The 19,405-nt window shown below is 51.7% G+C and overlaps 3 protein-coding genes across 5 annotated transcripts; all 3 read left to right on the forward strand.

Annotated features, from left to right (window-relative positions):
• The first annotated feature begins 1,074 nt into the window (after window positions 1-1,074).
• Tusc2 (tumor suppressor 2, mitochondrial calcium regulator) lies at window positions 1,075-3,992 on the forward strand. Its single transcript, XM_076868121.2, has 3 exons — window positions 1,075-1,353; window positions 2,464-2,584; window positions 2,734-3,992. Exons 1-3 carry the CDS (start codon window positions 1,208-1,210, stop codon window positions 2,797-2,799), a joined length of 333 nt encoding a protein of 110 aa, XP_076724236.1. The 5' UTR covers window positions 1,075-1,207; the 3' UTR covers window positions 2,800-3,992.
• A 2,356-nt stretch (window positions 3,993-6,348) lies between these two features.
• Hyal2 (hyaluronidase 2) lies at window positions 6,349-12,170 on the forward strand. Its single transcript, XM_076868466.2, has 4 exons — window positions 6,349-6,456; window positions 8,595-9,561; window positions 10,413-10,502; window positions 11,183-12,170. The coding sequence occupies exons 2-4, from the start codon at window positions 8,641-8,643 to the stop codon at window positions 11,582-11,584; spliced, it is 1,413 nt and encodes a 470-aa protein (XP_076724581.1). The 5' UTR covers window positions 6,349-6,456; window positions 8,595-8,640; the 3' UTR covers window positions 11,585-12,170.
• A 3,882-nt stretch (window positions 12,171-16,052) lies between these two features.
• On the forward strand, window positions 16,053-19,060 carry Hyal1 (hyaluronidase 1). 3 transcript variants are annotated; one of them, XM_076867657.1, is made up of 4 exons: window positions 16,053-16,150; window positions 16,636-17,559; window positions 17,882-17,971; window positions 18,141-19,060. In XM_076867657.1, exons 1-4 carry the CDS (start codon window positions 16,130-16,132, stop codon window positions 18,453-18,455), a joined length of 1,350 nt encoding a protein of 449 aa, XP_076723772.1. In that variant the 5' UTR covers window positions 16,053-16,129; the 3' UTR covers window positions 18,456-19,060. The 3 variants fall into 3 exon arrangements, with proteins under 3 accessions (XP_076723772.1, XP_076723773.1, XP_076723774.1); XM_076867658.1 differs by having other exon boundaries at window positions 16,993-17,559; XM_076867659.1 differs by lacking the exon at window positions 16,053-16,150 and having other exon boundaries at window positions 16,957-17,121; window positions 17,411-17,559.
• Window positions 19,061-19,405: the final 345 nt, after the last annotated feature.

The raw sequence follows: 19,405 nt of genomic DNA on the forward strand, positions 1-19,405 counted from the left end.
GCATCTTTTGCAAGGTCAGCATGGACCATGTAAAGATGTATACATATTTGGTGGCCTAAACTGCAGTGGAGTTGAAACTTCCCAGAGGGGCAAGGATAGACCATCCCCAGCCACTGAGCCAACTTCCAATCATTCCAGGTAGAAAAGCTTTGCCCATAACACTCTGTGACAGCCTGTACCCAGGATGCTTCCCATACTGCCTGCCCAGGTACACTCTGTGGGCTGTGACAGCACCCAGAGGGCCTGGGAGGTGGAGCTGCTGACAGGTGCAGGGACCTATTTGGTTGCAGCCTCTGCTCTAGAGACGTCTTATATAGGCTGTTATTTGTTATGAATACACATCCAGCCCTTAGCCTACGGGGGAGGGGGGGGGAGTGTGAATGTTTCAGTCATCATTCAGCACATTGGGACCCAGGCAGTCATGGGGGCAAGAATAGGTTACAGCCAGAGTTTAGGGGAAGCCATTCTCTCAGCACACACCAACAACTGAGAGAAGTTGTTTTTATTTATTCATCAGCTGCTATGGACTAGACATGAAGGGTACAGCCATTTAGAATTCTTGTTTTCGTGAAGCATGCATTCAGGATGAATTTGGAAAGAACATTGAAGTTCTAAATACCTCAGTGTAGCTATAAGACATTTTGGCCAGTTCCTTAATTGTCCTTGGGCTCCATTTCTTTACATATGATGGTAACTACCACAAAACACCATTGTGAAAATAGAAGCCAGACAGGACCTGACCCAGGCCAGGCCTAAAGTGCTGGTTCAAAGTGGTTGAGTTGAGGAGGCCCCACTGGGCTTGAGTTCTGGAGATCTGGGACGTTGGAATTGCCGTACCTGGCAACCAGTCCGCCGAAGAAGCCAAGAGAACAGCGCTGTCACAGCTCTACTGGGAGGGAGCTGTCCCAGCTGGCGAGAGCGTGGCCTGCCGGGACTTGAGGTCTTGCAGGGCATGCTGGGATGCCCAGTATCTGAGGATAGCCATTGGCTCTGCCCCACGGACCGACGAGCGCTGCAGCCAATCAAAGAGGGCAGCGTGCGGAAGCGGAAGTGAGGTTTCCGTGGAGACAGAAGAGCCTGCGGAAGGCGGCGGCGGCGGCAGCAGCAGCAGCACCTGCAAGCGGAGGCTGGGGCAGGGCATGATAGAGCCTACTGCACTGTGAGAGCGCAGCGGCCGCGGGGTCCGCCATGCGCTGGCGGCCCTGACATGGGCGCCAGCGGCTCCAAAGCTCGGGGCCTTTGGCCCTTCACCTCTACGACAGGGGGCGGCGGCTCGGAGGCAGCGGGCAGTGAACAAGCTTTGGTGCGGCCTCGAGGCCGCCCGGTGCCCCCCTTCGTATTCACGCGCCGCGGGTAAGGGCGTGGGCTCTGCTTCTGGGAGGACAGACAGGCGGCCGGGTACCCCACACCACCGAGACCTCCTGTCACCCGACTTCCTACACCCCATTTAGGACGACTTCGGTCTTTCGGGTCCCCATCCAAGCAAAGGGTGGGGAAAATCGGGAGTAGACTCCTGGAGGCCTGGCTGCTCTAAAGGTCTCTCTAGGGAAGGGTACAAGATCTTAGGCTTGTCTCTGGGAAGGCACGCCCCACAGTAAAGCTAAGATAGGGCCTTTGTGAGATCTCTTGACCTTTCCTGTGCATCTCTTCAAACTTAGCTTGCAAATTGAAGGCTTTTACCCTCCTCCTCTTCCCCCCAGTTCTTCCAATGGAAGAATAACTGATTAGGCTTCATCCCTTCCCCCGTAGTAGTAAGGTTGGACTTCTGAGTAGTGACTGGGAAAGCAGGGTAGGGCCCTAGTGTTGAGGGCAAAGGGTAGACGGCAGGATCCTCACTCCTTTATATTTTCCAGATGTGGAGTGCTGACCTAAACCCCAGGTTCCCCACACAATAGCATCAGCATGACCTCATGTGGATGGGCACTCCCTATGATGGAGATTTGGCTGTAGATACCAGGAGATCCAACAGTGGAAATTTGACTGCACCAGCCACTTGAAGGGGGGATGCAGTCTTCCTCCTTTTAGGTTCCTTCCTAGATCAAAACATCTGTTCACAATCTTTGGCACTAGGCCAGTTGTCTTCTGGAGTGAAACCAACATGCCCATGCTACCACCCTGCCCACTCTCTAAGTCCTGGATGAAGGGACTGATATTGGAATGGCTGTTCTCACACAACAGATCAGTAATGGAAATTAACTTTGGTTGCCTGGATAGTATGCTGTGGTATGGGTTCTCTTCTTGAGGGTATAACAGAGTAACACTAGCCAATGTTCCACTCCCCGGTTCCTTTTAGTAGACCGTAAACCTAAGCAAAAGGATTCTCCAGCTGTGGTGTCCTCTCTTCTTCCCACCAAGATTGTTCCTCCCCAGTTAGGGTTGGGTACACTTCCCTGTGATCTGTGGCATTTGCCATGACCAGGTGTGGGGCTCAAGCCCAGCCTGTTCTCTTCTTCCTCTACACAGCTCCATGTTCTATGACGAGGATGGGGATCTGGCTCATGAGTTCTACGAAGAGACAATCGTCACCAAGAATGGGCAGAAGCGGGCCAAACTGAGGCGGGTGCATAAGAATCTGATTCCTCAGGTGAGGGACTGGTAGAGGTCATAGAACCTTCATCAAGTATGTAAAGGTAGACCCAGGTGGGGTCTACTGGGGGAGGAGCTAGGAGGATCAGGAAGCTTCCTGAAGTAGACACCCTGAGCTGACCCTCATAGCCTTTGTTTCCATGGCAGGGCTTCGTGAAGCTGGATCCCCCCCGCCTCCATGTGGATTTCCCTGTGATTCTCTACGAGGTGTGAACCTGGGAGATGGCATACACAAACACCGTCTGCCTCAGCAAGAAACTCCCAGACTTGAGGTGTGGTTTCCATTGAGGAGCCCAGGCCGAGGCTACAACCCTGAATAAACTCAACTGGCCCAGAACCTTTGGCTGTGAGCAGGGCAGTCCCTCGGTGTTAATTGTATATTGGTTTGTGTGTGGACAGGAGGTGGTTAGTGACTGGTGAAGGCTAATGGCAGATTTACCAGCCCACCCTCCCCAGCCACCCCTGCAAGAAACATGGCAGGGCATATGCCAGTCAGGAATGCCTGGTTCCTGGTTCCTTGCCTGGCCTGCTTCCTTCCAAGCTTTCCCAGGGCCAAGCCCTGCTAGAAGCTACAGCACTTTACAAATAAAGTCTGCCTTCTTCCAGCCCCTGGGCTATGGGGGCTTTACACAAATGAGAACTTCCTTTCCCCTCACTTCCCATACCCCCTAGTTGGAGCATTTCAGCCATTTGCTACCTCGATTCCTCCTGTATTGGACAGAGGCTGGGGGCAGCACCAGCCTGATTCTTCCCACCTACCTGCCATTTGTTCCCACTTTCAGATGGACAGTTTGCTGGCAGTTAATAGAAATGGGGACTGTTGTGAGAGGCTTCTCCCTTCACCCAGGGCTGGACTGATCCTTACCCACTGCAATTAATTGTTTATCCTTCCCCTATTTGAGAGAGTGCAGGCCAGGGTCAGGATGGGCTGTGGATGCCTGTGCATATGGGGAGTTGCCCCAAGCCACCCATTCTTTGTATCAGCCCCCCACACCACTTGGGAGGGAACTGTCTACTACCCTGTGGTAAGGAACAATACACTAGGGCTGGTGTGAATAGCTATAAGGAGCCCACCACCCTTCCCCTACAGTATCCTCACCCCTTCAGTATCATTTAAGGGAAAGTCCTGGATCCCCTTGGTAGACACAAAAAGGAAGGGTCTATGTTTTACATAAAAGGAATACTTAAAATGTGAAGGTTTGTAAATAGTCTAGTCTATGATGATGTTGGGACAGAGTCTGATTTCTATATAGAAATTACTTTTTTTTTTTTTTTTTTTAATTCTTATTGTGCAAAATCTGTGCTTCTAGAGTGTGGAAAATGGCTTGGGGAGGGTGGTCCCCAGCATAGGAAGACTGTTGTGTTATTTGTTCAATTTCAATAAAATTATTTGTAGATCCTGCAAATGAGTATGGCATCCTCTGGGACTGTGACACCCAGTGTCTAGACTACTTTCTGGGATCAACAGGTAGGCCTGGGCCCAGGACTCTGCAGGCTTACCATCTCCAGCATGGACCAAGAAAAAGCCTGAGCTCTAACTGTGGCAACTCCAGCTATGGCCAGCAGGTGGCCGTGTATTCGCCGTGTATTCACACTGGGCCTGTCAGGATGCCGGTACTACTTACCTGTCTTTATTGTGATCAGAGTGGTGGAAATCCCTGGAATCAGAGGTTGTAGTGTTGCTTCACTAGGAATTAGTCCCACGTGACCTAAGGTGAGAGTATGACCCTAGATAGTTCTGATCCCAACATTGCTAGCTAACCTCAAGTGAATTGATATCCTGAGACCCAAGGACTTAAAAAAAGGCCCAGACATGCATGGACAGTATACTGCCAGGCATATATAAACGTCATCTGCTTCTTCTCCTCCCAGACCACCACTGGGAGAGTGAGCTCTGGACTTCCTTTCCAACCTTCAGTACTTCCTTCTGTTCTCTGCTGCCTGTGCTATAGACTCCCCACCACTACCACCACCACCACCACCACCACCATACACATACACACTAGGGATTGAACTCAGGGCCTCTTGCATATTATATAAACATACTACCATGAAACTATGTTACCGGTCCATTAAAAAAAAAAAAAAAAAAGGTTTTTGCTAAATTGCCTAAGCTGGTCTTGAATTTATGATCTTCCTACCTCAGTCTCCTGAATGGATGTGATTACAGCCTCCTGAACAACACCACCACACCTGGATTACCTGTGAACATTCTGCCTACAGGGCCTGCTGTGAAGCAGGTTTTCTGCTAGGCCATCAGTTCAACTCCCAGTTAAGAAGGGGGAAATTCAAGGACCCAGGCTTCTAGGTTTGGGAAACTGGCCTACCAGTCTTTCAGAGGCTTGAATTTTTTTTTTTTTTTGAATTTTTAATGTTTATTTTTTAGTTATCGGCAGATACAACATCTTTGTTTGTATGTGGTGCTGAGGATCGAACCCGGGCCGCACGCATGCCAGGCGAGCGCGCTACCGCTTGAGCCACATCCCCAGCCCCCAGAGGCTTGAATTTGTCACATCTGGAGTAGGATCACTCTGTGCAGCCTGGACTTGGAGTTCTGTGAGCTGTCTTCCCATTCCCCTTAAGATGCCAAACCTAAGGCCCTGTCATCCTCCACTCCACCCTACTGTCTGTTCAAAGGCCAGTGCTCTCCCATAACAAACAGCATTCTATCTCCCACCATCATTATCCCAGCCTGGAGGAACTCCCTGTGCTCAGCCTTCTCAGCTGACCCCAAAGCTGGAAACAATGGGAGTCAGGCAGTGCTTCCCCACTCCCTCCCACTGGGCTGTGCTCACTTCCTTCCTGCTGACAGCTTGAGGAAGTGTCCCTGCCCTGGGACAGTCTGGTCGGCCTTTGTTTTCCCAGGGGTCCCCACCCTGGTAGCTTCCTAGGCCTCTGTCCCTTCTGAAGCCAGCACAGTGGTACAGGGACACTGCACCCACTCTTGTCATATCCTGGACTCCTGGGTCCTCACAGCCAGACTCCAGATTATGCACTCACCTCCCCCAGACTCCCACACAGCCAGGAGAGGGGCCCTGTGCATTGGAGAGGTGAAGCCAGCCACATGAACTTACCCTCCCAAAGAAATACCCGCCTTCTCTCTCCACTTTGGCAAAGAGCCACTCTGTAGTGGACTCAGTGAAATCTACCCAGGAATGTCCTCCAGCTGGATAGCACTCTGCAGGCCCTGCCCCACCCCTATCCCACAGTCACACACATCAAGTATTGTCCTCTGTCACACTTGAGACACTTCTGCTCTTGGTGGAAAAAAAAAAAAAGAAAAATATTGACTCAGATCCCAGAAGTTCCCCCAACCCTCTCCCCCATCTCCCAGGATTGGTTCCCTTATTTGGCACCTGCTGTAGGAGGCCATCAGTTGAACACCCCCCAGATAGTTTGACTCTCCCAAAAGACCAAGGCCTGTACCTCCTCACACCCTACTAAATGAGAATGAGCCCAAACCCCAAGGAAAAGTTGGTGAGGAGAGTTAAGGAAATTGTGGGCATCCGGGAGAATGACTCCTGAGCCTGGGCTCATAGCCTTCCTGTCACCTGGCACAGCTGGTGGGGCCAGATCCTACAGGAGAAGGGTGGGGAGGGCAGCCAGCCAGGAGAGCATGCCAGAGGAAAACAGGGTCAAGGCAATCTCCTCCCCCGCGCCTTTCCTGGCCTTTTCCTCTCAGAGGGGCAGCAGGAAGTGAGGAGAAAGGGCTGGAATGGGAGGCGGGAGCGGGTGGGAGGGAATGGGGTTTATCAAGTCGCCGGCGGGCTGCCCAGCGGGCAGCAGCTGGTGAAAGTATCCTGGCTGGAGAAGTTCACTCCAGGAAGGAGGGAGGCCGCCGACCTACTGGGCCGACGGACTCCCAGACAGGTGAGCCCAGCGCAGATTGCAGAAGGCTGGTAGTCTGCGTTGCCATAGATGGGCTTGCTGTGGCGCTACCTATCTCTCCTCTCAGGCGCCGGGCGGGGAAGGGGCTGGCGGCGCAGACGCGGACCTTTGAGGGAGCGGAGTCCCGCTTTGCGGAGCGGATTTAAGAAGAGGCGAGGTCTTGCACAGGGTTCGTCCTGGTCCAGCTCCAAGCCTGCTCCCCCATCAGGAGGAGCCTGCGAAGCGAAAGAGCTCGGGATACCTAACTGAAGCCTCGGGGGGTCCCTACAGTTGGCTTTATCCAAGGTCTGGCCAGAAACTTCAGTTAAGAGTGACTCCCTTATGAAGTTATGAGGGAGATCCCGGGGAGTTCCCAGGGACTGGGCAGGAGCGGATCCCAAGGATTGGCCTGATCCTGATATGGGCCAGGAGGATTTGGGGCAACCCACCTTCCTCCTGGGACCCGCCAAGCTTCCCTACCCCAACCCTTCCCGCCACGCAGTGACCTACAGTCGAGGTTGCCAGACAACTGCTGCCTCTGCCTTGCTAAGACTAGGGCTAAGAAGTGGTGCTTGGCCCCTTACCCGAGACGGGCAATGGGCGGGGCTTCCCTTCAGACCGCAGCCAAGAGGACAGGATTCGGAATTCGTAGGAGGCGGGGCATTACTGTTCTTGGAGGCCCCACCTGCTTAGGTCAAAGTCCTTTTCTCAACACAAAGGGGCCCCAGTGCTGGCGTCTACTACATTCGAGGTTGCAAAGTTCGATGAGCAGCTGCCCCAGTCAAGGCCTCGGAGTACTACAGCACCTCCTTATGGCCGAGCCGGGGAACGCCACCGTCCTTTATTCCATACACCCGGCTTCCCCCTCCCCGCCCTTATGCTGTCTCTTTAAGAGGTTGACTCCACAGAGAAGAAGAGAGGATTGTACCACCAGCAACGGACTGGGGGGAGAAAAATCTCAGGCCGACTGACACTAGTGGCTAGTACTTGAACGGAAATCCTCGTTAGGAGGGGCTTCAGGTCTCAAATAGATGGCCACGTTTCTCTGCAGAGGATCTAGGGGATCCTCCAACCTGAAACTTAGCACTGGCGACGAGAAAGGCAGACACACCTACCCGCCGGGAACCCAATCCTGTTCCCCGCCCACCGCGGAGCTGGACTCTTAAAGGGCCAGAGGACCTGGGGGCGGAGAGGTAGCAGAGGTGCTGAACCGGTGCCGGGCCTGAGCGAAGGGCCGGAGCGGCTAGGCTGGGCCCAGGATGGCGGCGGCCCTGGCGCGGGTCCCGGTGGCGCCCCGCGTGAGGTGAGGGCGGGCGGTGCAAATCTACAGCTGTCCCCTGGCGGGCTGAGCTCTGAACTCCCGGGGGTGCTCCCAGAGAGGGGGCCTAGGAACCTCACCCCCACCCGGCGGGGCACTGACCCCACGTGCAGGGCGGGGGCGGGGTCCCCGCACAAAGGCCAGGCGAAGTGCCCTCTACCCGAGACCGACTGTCTCGTTGTGGGCGCGCGCGCATTCCCCGTGGCTACGGAGGAAAAAGCAGGTCTGTCCGCTGGGCTGTGGGAGGTCCACTGTCCCTTTGTCCCCGCGGGCCCTCCTCCAAGCCTGAGAGAGTGCCTGCGTATACGACTAAGTCCTGACAGCGGGTGTTGCACAGATACAGCTCCGTGGCCGTGTTCCTTCCAACTTCCTAGCATCTGTATGAGTTGCGTTCTCTAACCAAATCCTTGCTTTCTCTGGATCAAGGGTTCTTCACAGGGTACAGGGTGAAGTTCAGGGCTTTAGGGCTCACTGAAACCATGCACTGGAGGTTTGCAGGACATGTATAGGTTCTGGCAGCAGGTCCATAGCTTCATTCATTCAGTTCTCAGAAGGGTCACAGACCTAACAGATTCTTGACCAGCCATAGGCTACCTGTTCCACAAAGGAGCCATATTCTCCTGGTAGTGAGTCCCCAGGATACCTTGCCTGTCTTTCAATGACCTGTTGTCTCCCAAACCTGTTACAGCTGTGGATGGTTCTGAACTGCCAGGGGTACTGTGCCCCACATAGCATTGGGGCACTTTTGGAGCATAGATGGGCTTAAAGTGGGCACCTCCAGGATTCTCTAGACTGATTTTTTTCTCTCCCACCCTTCATTTAGTTCCTAAGCTGGTGCCAAGCAGGTGACACTTCCTGTAGCCCCCAGCATGCTGGCAGGCCTGGGCCCCACCATCACACTGGCCTTGGTGCTAGCGGTGGCATGGGCCATGGAGCTCAAGCCCACAGTGCCACCCATCTTCACAGGCCGGCCCTTTGTGGTAGCATGGGATGTGCCCACACAGGACTGTGCCCCACGACACAAGGTGCCACTGGACCTGAGTGCCTTTGATGTGGAGGCTTCGCCTAATGAGGGTTTTGTGAACCAGAATATCACCATCTTCTACTACGACCGTCTAGGCCTGTATCCACGCTTTGATTCAGCTGGGACATCGGTGCATGGTGGTGTGCCACAGAATGTTAACCTCCGGGCACACCTACAGATGCTGAAGAAACCTGTAGAGCACTATATTCGCACCCAGGAGCCTGCAGGGCTGGCAGTCATTGACTGGGAGGACTGGCGGCCTGTGTGGGTGCGCAATTGGCAGGACAAGGATGTATACCGCCAGTCATCACGCCAACTGGTAGCCAGTCGGCACCCTGACTGGCCATCAGACCGAATAGTCAAACAGGCACAATATGAATTTGAGTCCAATGCACGGCAGTTCATGCTGGAAACACTACGCTATGTCAAGGCAGTCAGACCTCGGCACCTCTGGGGCTTCTACCTCTTTCCTGATTGCTATAATCATGATTATGTACAGAACTGGGAGAGCTACACAGGCCGCTGCCCTGATGTTGAGGTGGCCCGCAATGACCAGCTGGCCTGGTTGTGGGCAGAGAGCACGGCTCTCTTTCCCTCCGTTTACCTGGACGAGACACTAGCTTCCTCTGCTCATGGCCGCAACTTTGTCAGTTTCCGTGTTCAGGAAGCCCTTCGTGTGGCTCACACCCATCATGCGAACCATGCACTTCCAGTCTACGTCTTCACACGGCCTACCTATACCCGCAAGCTCACAGGGCTTAGTGAGGTATGTTCCTTCCAGGGTGCTGTTTTCTTCCTCCTTCTGGGAACCACTGCATGATTGATTACTAGGGCCATGGTTTGCTGGCTATTCCATGTCTCTTCAAATAACTATATATAGGAGCTGAGGGCATATGGCTCATTGGTAGAGCACTTGCCTAGTACACACAAGGCCCAGGGTTCAATCCCCAGCACCACAAAAATAAAATAAGCTTAAAAAATTATTAAATGTTATAGTATTAAATATAATGTTAAATGTTATAATATTAAAATTATAATATTGTGAAAGGGTGACATTGTTATGTAGATAAAATTGAGGCACAGAGACATTAAGAGGTTTGCCAAAAACCTCCAGCAGTACCAGTCACAGCAATACATGCCTGTAATCCCAGCAACTCAGGAGGCTGAGGCAGGAGAGTTGCAAGTTCAAGGCCAACCTGACCATCTTAGTGAAACCCTGTCATAATATAACAGGCTGGGGGTATAGCTCAGTACCTATGTCAGTACTATGTCAGTATCCCCCTTCCCCCCCCCCCAAAAAAAAAAAAAAAAAAAAAGCCTCCAGCAAATCTGGGACACCTTAGAGACTTGGATCCAGGTATTCTGACTTTGGAGTCTATCCTGGTAGATACTCTGTAGACTCATGTATACTCTTAGCCTGGGAGATTGAGGCCCAAAGTGGAGTTGGAAATGAGCTTAAATATTTAAGGAAAAAGTAAAACAGGCAGAGTTTCTGCCTGGAGGCAAATAAGGGAAGGCTATATTGCAGAGTCAGTAGGTCAGAACAGTTCTATCTACTCGGTCCTTTTTCCTTCTGTGGTTTCAATCTTCCCCAGTGATTGTCCCCTTTCCACACAGATGGACCTTATCTCTACCATTGGCGAGAGTGCAGCCCTGGGTGCAGCTGGTGTCATCCTCTGGGGTGACTCAGTATACACCTCAAGTATGGTAAGTGAGACCTTCCCAGCTGCTCAGAACTGCATCTACAAGAACAGGCAAATTTGGCTGGGTGTGGTGGTGCACAACTGTAATCTCAGCAATTTGGAAGGCTAAGTCAGGAGGATCATCTGTTCAAAGCCAACAACATATGGATACCTTGTCTCAAAAAAATAAAAAGGTCTGGGGATATGGCTCAGTGGTTAAGAACCCCTGGGTTCAACTCCTGGTACAAAAAAAAAAAAAAAGGCAAATTTGGACTTTTTCTCCCAACCTCACTTAAGTATGCAAACCTAGTCTGACTCCCTTATCTGCCTCTCACCCAAGGCATTCTCCCTGCTCCCAAGAGAGAATAAGGGTGCCCCTACCCTTCCAGGAAAGAGGAAATGCTGCCCTGAACAACCATGGAGTTCCGCCTTTTCCTGAGTGCCCAGCTGTGTGCAGCTTCTGCCCTTCTCTTCAGGAACAGGGACTGTGAGGGCTCAGGCATGCGCGTGTGTGTACACAAATAAGTGTGCTGTTAAAAAGAGGTTCTGTTGGGCTGGGGGTGTAGTTCAGTGATAGAACACTTGCCTAGGGCCCTGGGTTTAATAATCCTACCACAGTGTGAACACAGTTTCTGTTGGCCTTGTGGCCCAGGCAGCAGCTGACCCTGACCTGTTATCCTCTTGTTATCCTCTGTTTACCCCCAGGAGACCTGCCAGTACCTCAAGAATTACCTGAATCAGCTGTTGGTCCCCTATGTAGTCAATGTGTCTTGGGCTACCCAGTATTGCAGCCGGGACCAGTGCAATGGTCATGGGCGCTGTGTGCGCCGCAACCCCAGCGCCAATACCTTCTTGCACCTCAGCGCCAGCAGCTTCCGCCTAGTACCTGGCCGAGCACCTGGTGAACCCCAGCTGCGACCTGAGGGGGAGCTTAGCCGGGCGGACCTCAACTACCTGCAAACGCACTTTCGCTGCCAGTGCTACTTAGGCTGGGGTGGTGAGCAATGCCAGTGGGACCATAGGCGGACAACTGGAGGTGCCAGTGGGGCCTGGACTGGTTCCCATTTCACTAGTCTGCTGGCTTTAGTAGCTGTGGCCCTCACCTAGACCCTATTGGAATCTCCTACCTGGCTACGAAGCCAGCTGGCTTCTGCCACAAGGGCTTTCCTGGACATGTGAAAGCCTATAGGGGGTAGACAAACTAGAGTCTGGAGGGGCAGAGCCCCCAAGATACCCAGCAGGGCATCCATACTAGCTGTCACACCCCTGTTCTAAGGGGGAAGGAAAGTCCCCTAAGAGGCCCCTTCTACCTGTCAGAGGGGAAGGAGAATACAGCTGGGCTGGGGAGGGCCTGACCCTACTCCCCAGGCCCTGGATAGTTTATTATTATTTTGGGGTCTCTTTTGTAAATTAAATATGAAATAACTGTTTCTGTGCTTGTTATTTCTACTTCTGAGTTGGGGTTTGAGAGAGTCCAGGGTTACCCATGAGGTTGAGCTTAGATCTCTGAAATCTTCTGGGAACTTCTCACCTGTAAAATGTGTTCACCAGGACTGACCTGGGATACCAGAGCTGCCCACTCTGAAGCTGTCCTGCTGAGCCAAGGGCCACTGAGAGTGGAGGGACCCACACTCCCAAGCTAGCACCAAAGACCTTGCTTTCTCCACATTGAATAAAATGGAATTGGATCTAACCTTGTGTGAGGGACAGAGCTTGATGTGCTTCTGCCACTTGCCCCTGCACCCCCAGCTAGGCCAGTACCAGCCTTGCCCATCAGGGAGAAGTAGATGTTTGATCTTCCCTGCTATTTTCAAAGGCAAGGGCATCTCCTCTGCTCACTGCTCCCAAGGGCACTGGACTTATACTATATCTACCTATTCCCATCTGGGTCACAGCTTTTCCTTGAGTCTGGTAGGGAGGGAGGTGGGTAGGGAGGGTTAAGATGTCAATTCTGAGGTTCAGTTCCTGTCACACTATGAAGATACGTGATGGGGCTATGGGTAGGCATCCTGAGCCTGGGACCAGGGAACATCATCAAAGATCAACTCTGGCTGGATGTGGCACATGCCTAGAATCCCAGTGACTCTGGAGACTAAGGCAGGAGGATCACAAGTTCAAAGCCAACTCTCAGCAACTTGGTGAGGCCCTGAGCAGTTTAGAGAGACCCTGTCTCAAAATAAAATATAAAAAAGGATGGGGGATGTGGCTCAGTGATAGAATTGCCCTCAATGATAGAATTACCATAAAATTCTTAGCTCTGGGGCTAGGGGTGTAGCTCAGTGGTAGAATATTTGCCTAACATGCATGATGCTCTGGGTTTAATCCCCAGCACTGTAAAAACAACAACAAAAAGTTGTATCCTGGCCACAGGACAACATGGCTAATCCTAGCTGTCCCACAGAAGTAGCAACCAGAATAGTCAGATTGGCTCTGAGCTGCTTCACTGCCCCTGTCTGTGTTATGTGTGACACATAAGTCCTGCTCTCAGCAAACTTACTTACTGACTCTCAAGCAACTGAAGTGCTAAAGTGTTTGAATGCAAAGGCCCTGGTTTCAATCTCCAGTACCTGCCCCCCCCCAAAAAAAAAAAAGTTAAAAAAAAATAAAAGAATGAAAAGAAACTGAGTAGAAAAGAGCAGCACACAACAGGGGTTTAGGGGAGTTGTCCTCTCCAAGTACTTTCTACATTGATATTGAAAGGGGAGGGAGCAGCTTAATACCAGGAAACAAAGCATGGACAGAGGCTTGAAGGAAGTTGGAACACAACTACAATACATAGTTCAGGACTGGGGTATGGCTTGGGGGGTGTACTGAAGACAGAGATGAGAGGGGTAGCCCCAGAACTTACTTCACCTGATGGCAATAAGTATCTCAATGTTGAGTAAGTAGTAAGTACACTAAGTACAATAATCTGGGCCAGTGCTTGCTGGGTACTAGGGATATGTCTGTGAAGGACATCAAGTAAGACCCCTGTGCTGAAGGGGATGACAAAGTAGAAGGAAGTACACACTAAATGCCCAGACCAAGTCAGATGTCAGACGTGGAGAGTGCTCCAGCAAGTATCAGGCACACAAAAAGATGGTGTGATTAGGGAAGCAGAGTCTGAGGAACAAGCCCAACCAAATCCATGTCAACGCACATTATAAAGAGATCCCTCCCTTCTTCCTCTGGCTGATGACAGCATGGGTCTGGGTGATAGCACTAGGTCAGGGAGGAAGACACGGAAGTAGAGGGGGTCCCAGATACTAATGGCTATCGTGGGGAGAGGCCAGGTTGGAGGAAAGATTCAGTGATGGTCCACAAGGCTATGAAATGGAGTTCAGCAGAGGGAGGGCAAGGAAGGAGGAGATGTGACCACACATCTCCACATCTGTGACCCCTCCCACACGGCTGTGACTTTTTACCTAGCAATGGCCCTACCTGTCAGCCCCTATAGGCAAAGTTTCAATCCTCACAGCTATTACCTTCCGTAAACATCTGTGTCTGCACACCATGACCTTTTCTACACATTTGTGACTTGTACCCATCCATCTCCAACAAACCCATGTAAACTTTATATCATTTTCCTAGGAGGACTTGGGGAAAGTAAAACCCAGGGATAGTCTGAACTTTCCTGTGGGGCAGAGGAGGAAGGGGTAGAGGTGAGATAATGGAGAGTGAGGTGACTCAGAGATCTGAAGCATGCACAGCCAGAGAGCAGGATCATCCAGCCAGATGGACCCCAGACATACAAGCACACTCCCTACCTCCCCTCATGCATCAATCCAATTAGACCAGTTGGGCAGGAACAGACCTATGGGAAAGGCTTGGGGTAGGGGAGGGCTTCAGGCATCCTCAACTCTTCCTGTTATTCCACCATTAGGGTTTTTTCCCTTGGACTGAGGCCAGCTAAACAATGCTAGCCTGCTGCTTTCCTGGACAAGGTTTCTGGGGGCATCAGGAGGTAGCCCAGAGCCTCCAGGAGAGAGGTCAGGGGCTGCCTTGATGTTCTCTTGTCTCCTTAGCCCTTGAGAGTTGTGCCAGTCTCTCTGGGCTACTCAGTTATCACTCTGAGACCCTTCTTCCTGAACAAGATCAGCAGCCACCACCTCTGTTTTAATCCTGTACACACATCCACAGTCCCCTGTGCCCTGGGCCCTCCTTTCCCTCAGCCCAGCCAGCCTGGAAGACCAAGCTCAATTGGTAGCCCACTGTGAGTGTCATTTCTCCAAGGCCACCAGGATGAAGATTCTGTGGCTTAGGCTCAGCCACAGCTGCAGGCCCAGGCAGCACTTTCACCCTAGTGTTTTCCTTTACCCCACCCTGTCAGGCAAGCCTGACCAGGCCTGAACATTTAGCAAGTCTCAATAAACAGCTTCTGAATCAGAACAAGGGAAACCACAAATGAACAGGCAAGCATATGTTCACTGATGGATCCTTGCTTACCCAGGGTCACACAAACTTGAGGTCTCATGGTCACAAGACATCAAGGTCTCACACACATGCAGTGTGAGACATAAGGTACTTAGTCTTACACTTACCTGTATGTACAAACCCCTGGAATTTGTGCAGAGGCCTGGATGGTCACCAACTGAAGTTTCACAAAAACACAACCACTGACCGAGGATATATACAAAAGGTAATGACACAGCTCAGACTTCACGAATACAGTGGCTTTCAGAAACAGATCCCTACAATAAGGATGGCTTAGGCACAAGACATAGTAGACACAAACAGGGCCAAGGGCCACAATACCTCTAGTGACCCACAGAAATGTTTTTAGTTTTTTTAGTTGGAAGAAAAAAATATAAATACACTAATAATGAATACATAATAATGAAACTAGTCTGGACTAAATATCTTAAGTATTTTGTTTTAGTTGTAGTTGGACACAATATTTTTATTTTATTTTTATATGGTGCTGAGGATCACACAGTGCCCTGCACGTGATAGGCAAGTACTCTACCGCTGGACACAACCTCAGCCCTAAATTTATCTTTATGCCTTCACAGTTGTAAGATATATTTTAGAATTTTGTTCTAGTTAAGCTCAGTGGCATATATATATGCCTGTAGTCCCAGTTACTTGGGAGTCTGAGGCAGAAAGATCAGTTTATTCCAGGAGTTTGAGATGAGTCTGGACAACATAGCCAGTCACTGTCTCAAAATCACAGTAGTAATAACAATAATAATAATATTGTTTTAAGGGTCTAGGGATGTGTGAGGTCCTGGGTTGAATCCCCAGGACAGGAAAAACAAATGTTTTAAGGAGGAAGACAGCCACAAAGCTAACAGTGCCTAGGGGCCTACCAATGTCATCATGCAGTGGCTTGGAGAAAGTACACTCTCTGAGTCTATAATCCTCTGGCATCCAGACTCTGGGCCACAGACAGGCCTGCCCAGCTGCCTCTGCCACCACCTATCCCTTCAAGCCCCAGTAAAGTCACAAGGCCCCGCCCACTGCTGTCAGGGTGGGAGGGACTACTGCTGACTCAGCCTCAGCACCACCCCCTTAAAGGACCACCTCCCTCAAGGCCCACCCCTTGGACCTACAAAAGCTCAGAATTTTCCGCAGCTACTTTTTCCTCCGGGAGTTTCTGGTGCAGCTGGGTCCAGAGTGTGGAACAGCCAGGCTTTTCCTAGGCCACCACCTCAGGATCAGGAAGTTTCCAGGATGACACCCTTCAACCCTGAGGTTAGTAGGGAAAGGCGGGCAGACTGATGGGTGTACAGGAGGGATGGGCTGACCTGTTCTTGGTCTCTGAGCATCCCTGCTTCCAGTGGCTGCCAGAATTTCTGATGGAAGAAACAAGAAAGGGCTTCCATCATCAGTCTGGTCAGTCCGGGGCTGAGGACCCAGTTCTTAGCTCCTCCTCCCTGAATGGATGTCATGGTTTCCTTGGCCCTTGGGGAACATGGGTGGGCAAGATTAGGCCAGGGCAAGAATTATGGGAGGAGATGGCAGAGGCCTGGTCCCAGAGATGACGCTGATGTGCCCTCCACTGGCAGTGGTCCCCTCCATGCCTTTCTTCTGCCCTTTGTCCTCCCTGAGTCCTGCAGGTCAATGTTTAATTAAATCCAGAGCAGAGGTGGAGTTATCAGCAAGGGGTTCATCCCACCTGCCCTGAGCAGGGGTGAGAGAGTTTGAAGCCTGCCTTCAGCTCTGCCTCCCCTGGCCAGATTTCCTCAGATCCACCTACTGCCACTGCAGCCCACCTGCTTCACATCTGCACCCTCTTGCTGACCTTGGTCTACGTGGCACAAGGCTCCAGGGGTCCTGTGGTACCCAACCGGCCCTTCATCACCGTTTGGAATGCAAACACCCAGTGGTGCCTGGAGATGCATGGAATAGATGTGGATGTCAGTGTCTTTGATGTGATAGCCAACCAGGGGCAGACCTTCCGTGGCCCTAACATGACCATTTTCTACAGCACGCAACTGGGGACCTACCCCTACTACACACCTACTGGGGAGCCTATATTTGGTGGCTTGCCCCAGAATGCCAGCCTGCATGCCCACCTGGCCCGCACATTTCAGGATATCCAGGATGCCATGCCTGAATCTGACTTCTCAGGGCTGGCAGTGATTGACTGGGAGGCATGGCGCCCACGCTGGGCCTTCAACTGGGATACCAAGGACATTTACCGGCAGCGTTCTCGGGCACTGGTAAGGGCACAGCATCCTGTCTGGCCAGAAACTTGGGTGGAGGCAGAAGCCCAGGCCCAGTTCCAGGAAGCTGCACAGGCCTGGATGGCAGGCACCCTCCAGTTGGGACAGGCACTGCGTCCCCGTGGTCTCTGGGGCTTCTATGGCTTCCCTGACTGCTACAACTATGACTTTCTAAGGTCCAACTACACAGGCGAATGCCCACCAGGCATCTGTGCCCAGAACGATCAGCTAGGGTGGCTGTGGAACCAGAGCCGTGCCCTCTATCCCAGTATCTACCTGCCTGCAGTGTTGGCGGGCACAGGGAAAGCACAGATGTATGTACGTCACCGTGTGAGTGAGGCATTTCGTGTGACTATGGCTGCCAGAGACCCCAGTCTGCCGGTGCTGCCCTACACCCAGATCTTCTATGACATGACAAACCGACTTCTGCCCCTGGTAAGTCTACTGTGACCTACCCACCTTGTCAGCCCAACAACTGAGGCCACACAGCCTTGGGACGCTTTCATCTATTCTCACATTTGAGTTCAACTTTGTGCCAAGTTCTGTGAGAAGCACAGGTGATTCAGCATTTATTAGAAAGGTTTAGACCCTGTCTTCATGGCATTTGTAGGTTATGGGGGACAGGCTTACATCTGGCTACCAGGGCTACAGAAGCCTTGGATGGGGTTATAAATTATTTGTCCCATCCAGCGGTGTCACAGAAGTCTGCTGCAAGGAGGGAGGGCGGCCCCACAAAGCTGTGCTTGCTCCTTCCCAGGAGGAGTTGGAGCATACCCTGGGAGAGAGTGCAGCCCAGGGGGCAGCAGGAGTGGTGCTCTGGGTGAGCTGGGAAAACACAAGCACCAAGGTAAGCTCAGATCTGAGGACTGGCTGGTGGGTGGCTCACACTAACTTGGGAGACCCTGGCCTACCCTTTTTACTTCTGAAGTCCTGGCTGGCCAGCACATGAGTACCTTGATGTCCTAGGTGGGCCTGTGCATGGCTCTAGTGTCCCTGATGCTCTCCCTCCCACCCAGGAATCATGTCAGGCCATCAAGGAATATATGGATACTACCCTGGGGCCCTTCATCCTGAACGTGACCAGTGGAGCTCTTCTTTGCAGTCAAGCCCTGTGCTCTGGCCATGGCCGTTGTGCCCGTCGCTCCAACCACCCTGAAGCTCTCCTTATCCTCAACCCTGACAGTTTCTCCATCCAACTTATGCCTGGTGGCAGGTCCTTGACCCTCAAGGGTGCCCTCTCACTTGAGGATCAGGCACAAATGGCTATGGAGTTCAAATGTCACTGCTATCATGGCTGGCATGGAGAGTGGTGTGAGCAGCAGGGCATGTGATGACTGATCACATCCAGTTGCACGCATTGAGCACCTAATGCACTCTGCAAGTAGTCATGGCTTCCTCAAATACAGGTACACTCACAGGAGTCATGGTTATAGTCAGGAGTACACTGAGTCACCGTCATGGGCATATGGCCTGCTCATGCAGATAGTCACATAAGGAGTTAGAAACCAGGGGCAGACATCATCCACTCCATGTCCATATGTGTCTACTTAGAAAGGTAACAGCTCCAGAGACACTAATCCAAGTCTTTAAATTCATCCAGTGCCTGCTTTGTGCCAAGCCATATGCTAAGCATGTTAAAAAGGTTAACTCATTCTTTAAAATGAGGCTATGAGAAAGTGAGGCACCCACAGGATGCCTTTTTTGCCCAAGGTTGCACAGCAAGAAAAGAGAGATGCTGAACCAGGCACGCCTGTAATCCCAGCAATTTGGGAGACTCAACAAGGAGAATCACAAGTTTGAGACCAGCCTCAGAAACTTAGGGAGGCCCTATCTTAAACATAAAAGAATAAAATTTTTAAAAGGAACTGGGCATGTAGCTCAGTGCTTAAGCGCCCCTGGGTTCAATCCACAGTACCAAAAAAAAAAAGGAGAGAGAGAGAGAGAGAGAGAGAGAGAAGCTGAGATTCAAACCCATGCTGTCTCCAGGGATAGAGCCCTTGTGCACCTACTATGGTGCTGAAGGTAACCAGCCTTAAGCGACTGAGTCCGCTGAGGCACCGCACAACCCAGCAAATAAAGCAGTCATGGTTTACTTAGCGATTTATTGAGTGCCTAAAATGGGCAGGCCCCTCAGCACCAGAGGGCAGGAAAGGTTCCTCTCTTTCCCTTAAGTCTAAAGTCTGCTTGAGGGCGGCTGCTTCCCAGTGTGGATCCAAATTCCCGGAAGCTTCACCTGATCTAAACATGTTGGATAGGCTCTGGAGGTCGACCCAAACTAGAC

This window comes from Callospermophilus lateralis, chromosome 10 (genome assembly GCF_048772815.1).
Source record: "Callospermophilus lateralis isolate mCalLat2 chromosome 10, mCalLat2.hap1, whole genome shotgun sequence".
In the NCBI taxonomy this organism is placed as follows: Eukaryota; Metazoa; Chordata; class Mammalia; order Rodentia; family Sciuridae; genus Callospermophilus; species Callospermophilus lateralis.

Bases quoted from the DNA above. Each gene is read 5' to 3' on its own strand.
- Tusc2 (XM_076868121.2), top strand. From the start codon at position 1,208: ATGGGCGCCAGCGGCTCCAAAGCTCGGGGCCTTTGGCCCTTCACCTCT. The intron at 1,354-2,463 runs GTAAGGGCGTGG...TCCTCTACACAG, and splicing joins TTCGTATTCACGCGCCGCGG to CTCCATGTTCTATGACGAGG. The intron at 2,585-2,733 runs GTGAGGGACTGG...TTTCCATGGCAG, and splicing joins ATAAGAATCTGATTCCTCAG to GGCTTCGTGAAGCTGGATCC.
- Hyal2 (XM_076868466.2), top strand. From the start codon at position 8,641: ATGCTGGCAGGCCTGGGCCCCACCATCACACTGGCCTTGGTGCTAGCG. The intron at 9,562-10,412 runs GTATGTTCCTTC...CTTTCCACACAG, and splicing joins AGCTCACAGGGCTTAGTGAG to ATGGACCTTATCTCTACCAT. The intron at 10,503-11,182 runs GTAAGTGAGACC...GTTTACCCCCAG, and splicing joins CAGTATACACCTCAAGTATG to GAGACCTGCCAGTACCTCAA.
- Hyal1 (XM_076867657.1), top strand. From the start codon at position 16,130: ATGACACCCTTCAACCCTGAG. The intron at 16,151-16,635 runs GTTAGTAGGGAA...TCCCCTGGCCAG, and splicing joins TGACACCCTTCAACCCTGAG to ATTTCCTCAGATCCACCTAC. The intron at 17,560-17,881 runs GTAAGTCTACTG...GCTCCTTCCCAG, and splicing joins CAAACCGACTTCTGCCCCTG to GAGGAGTTGGAGCATACCCT.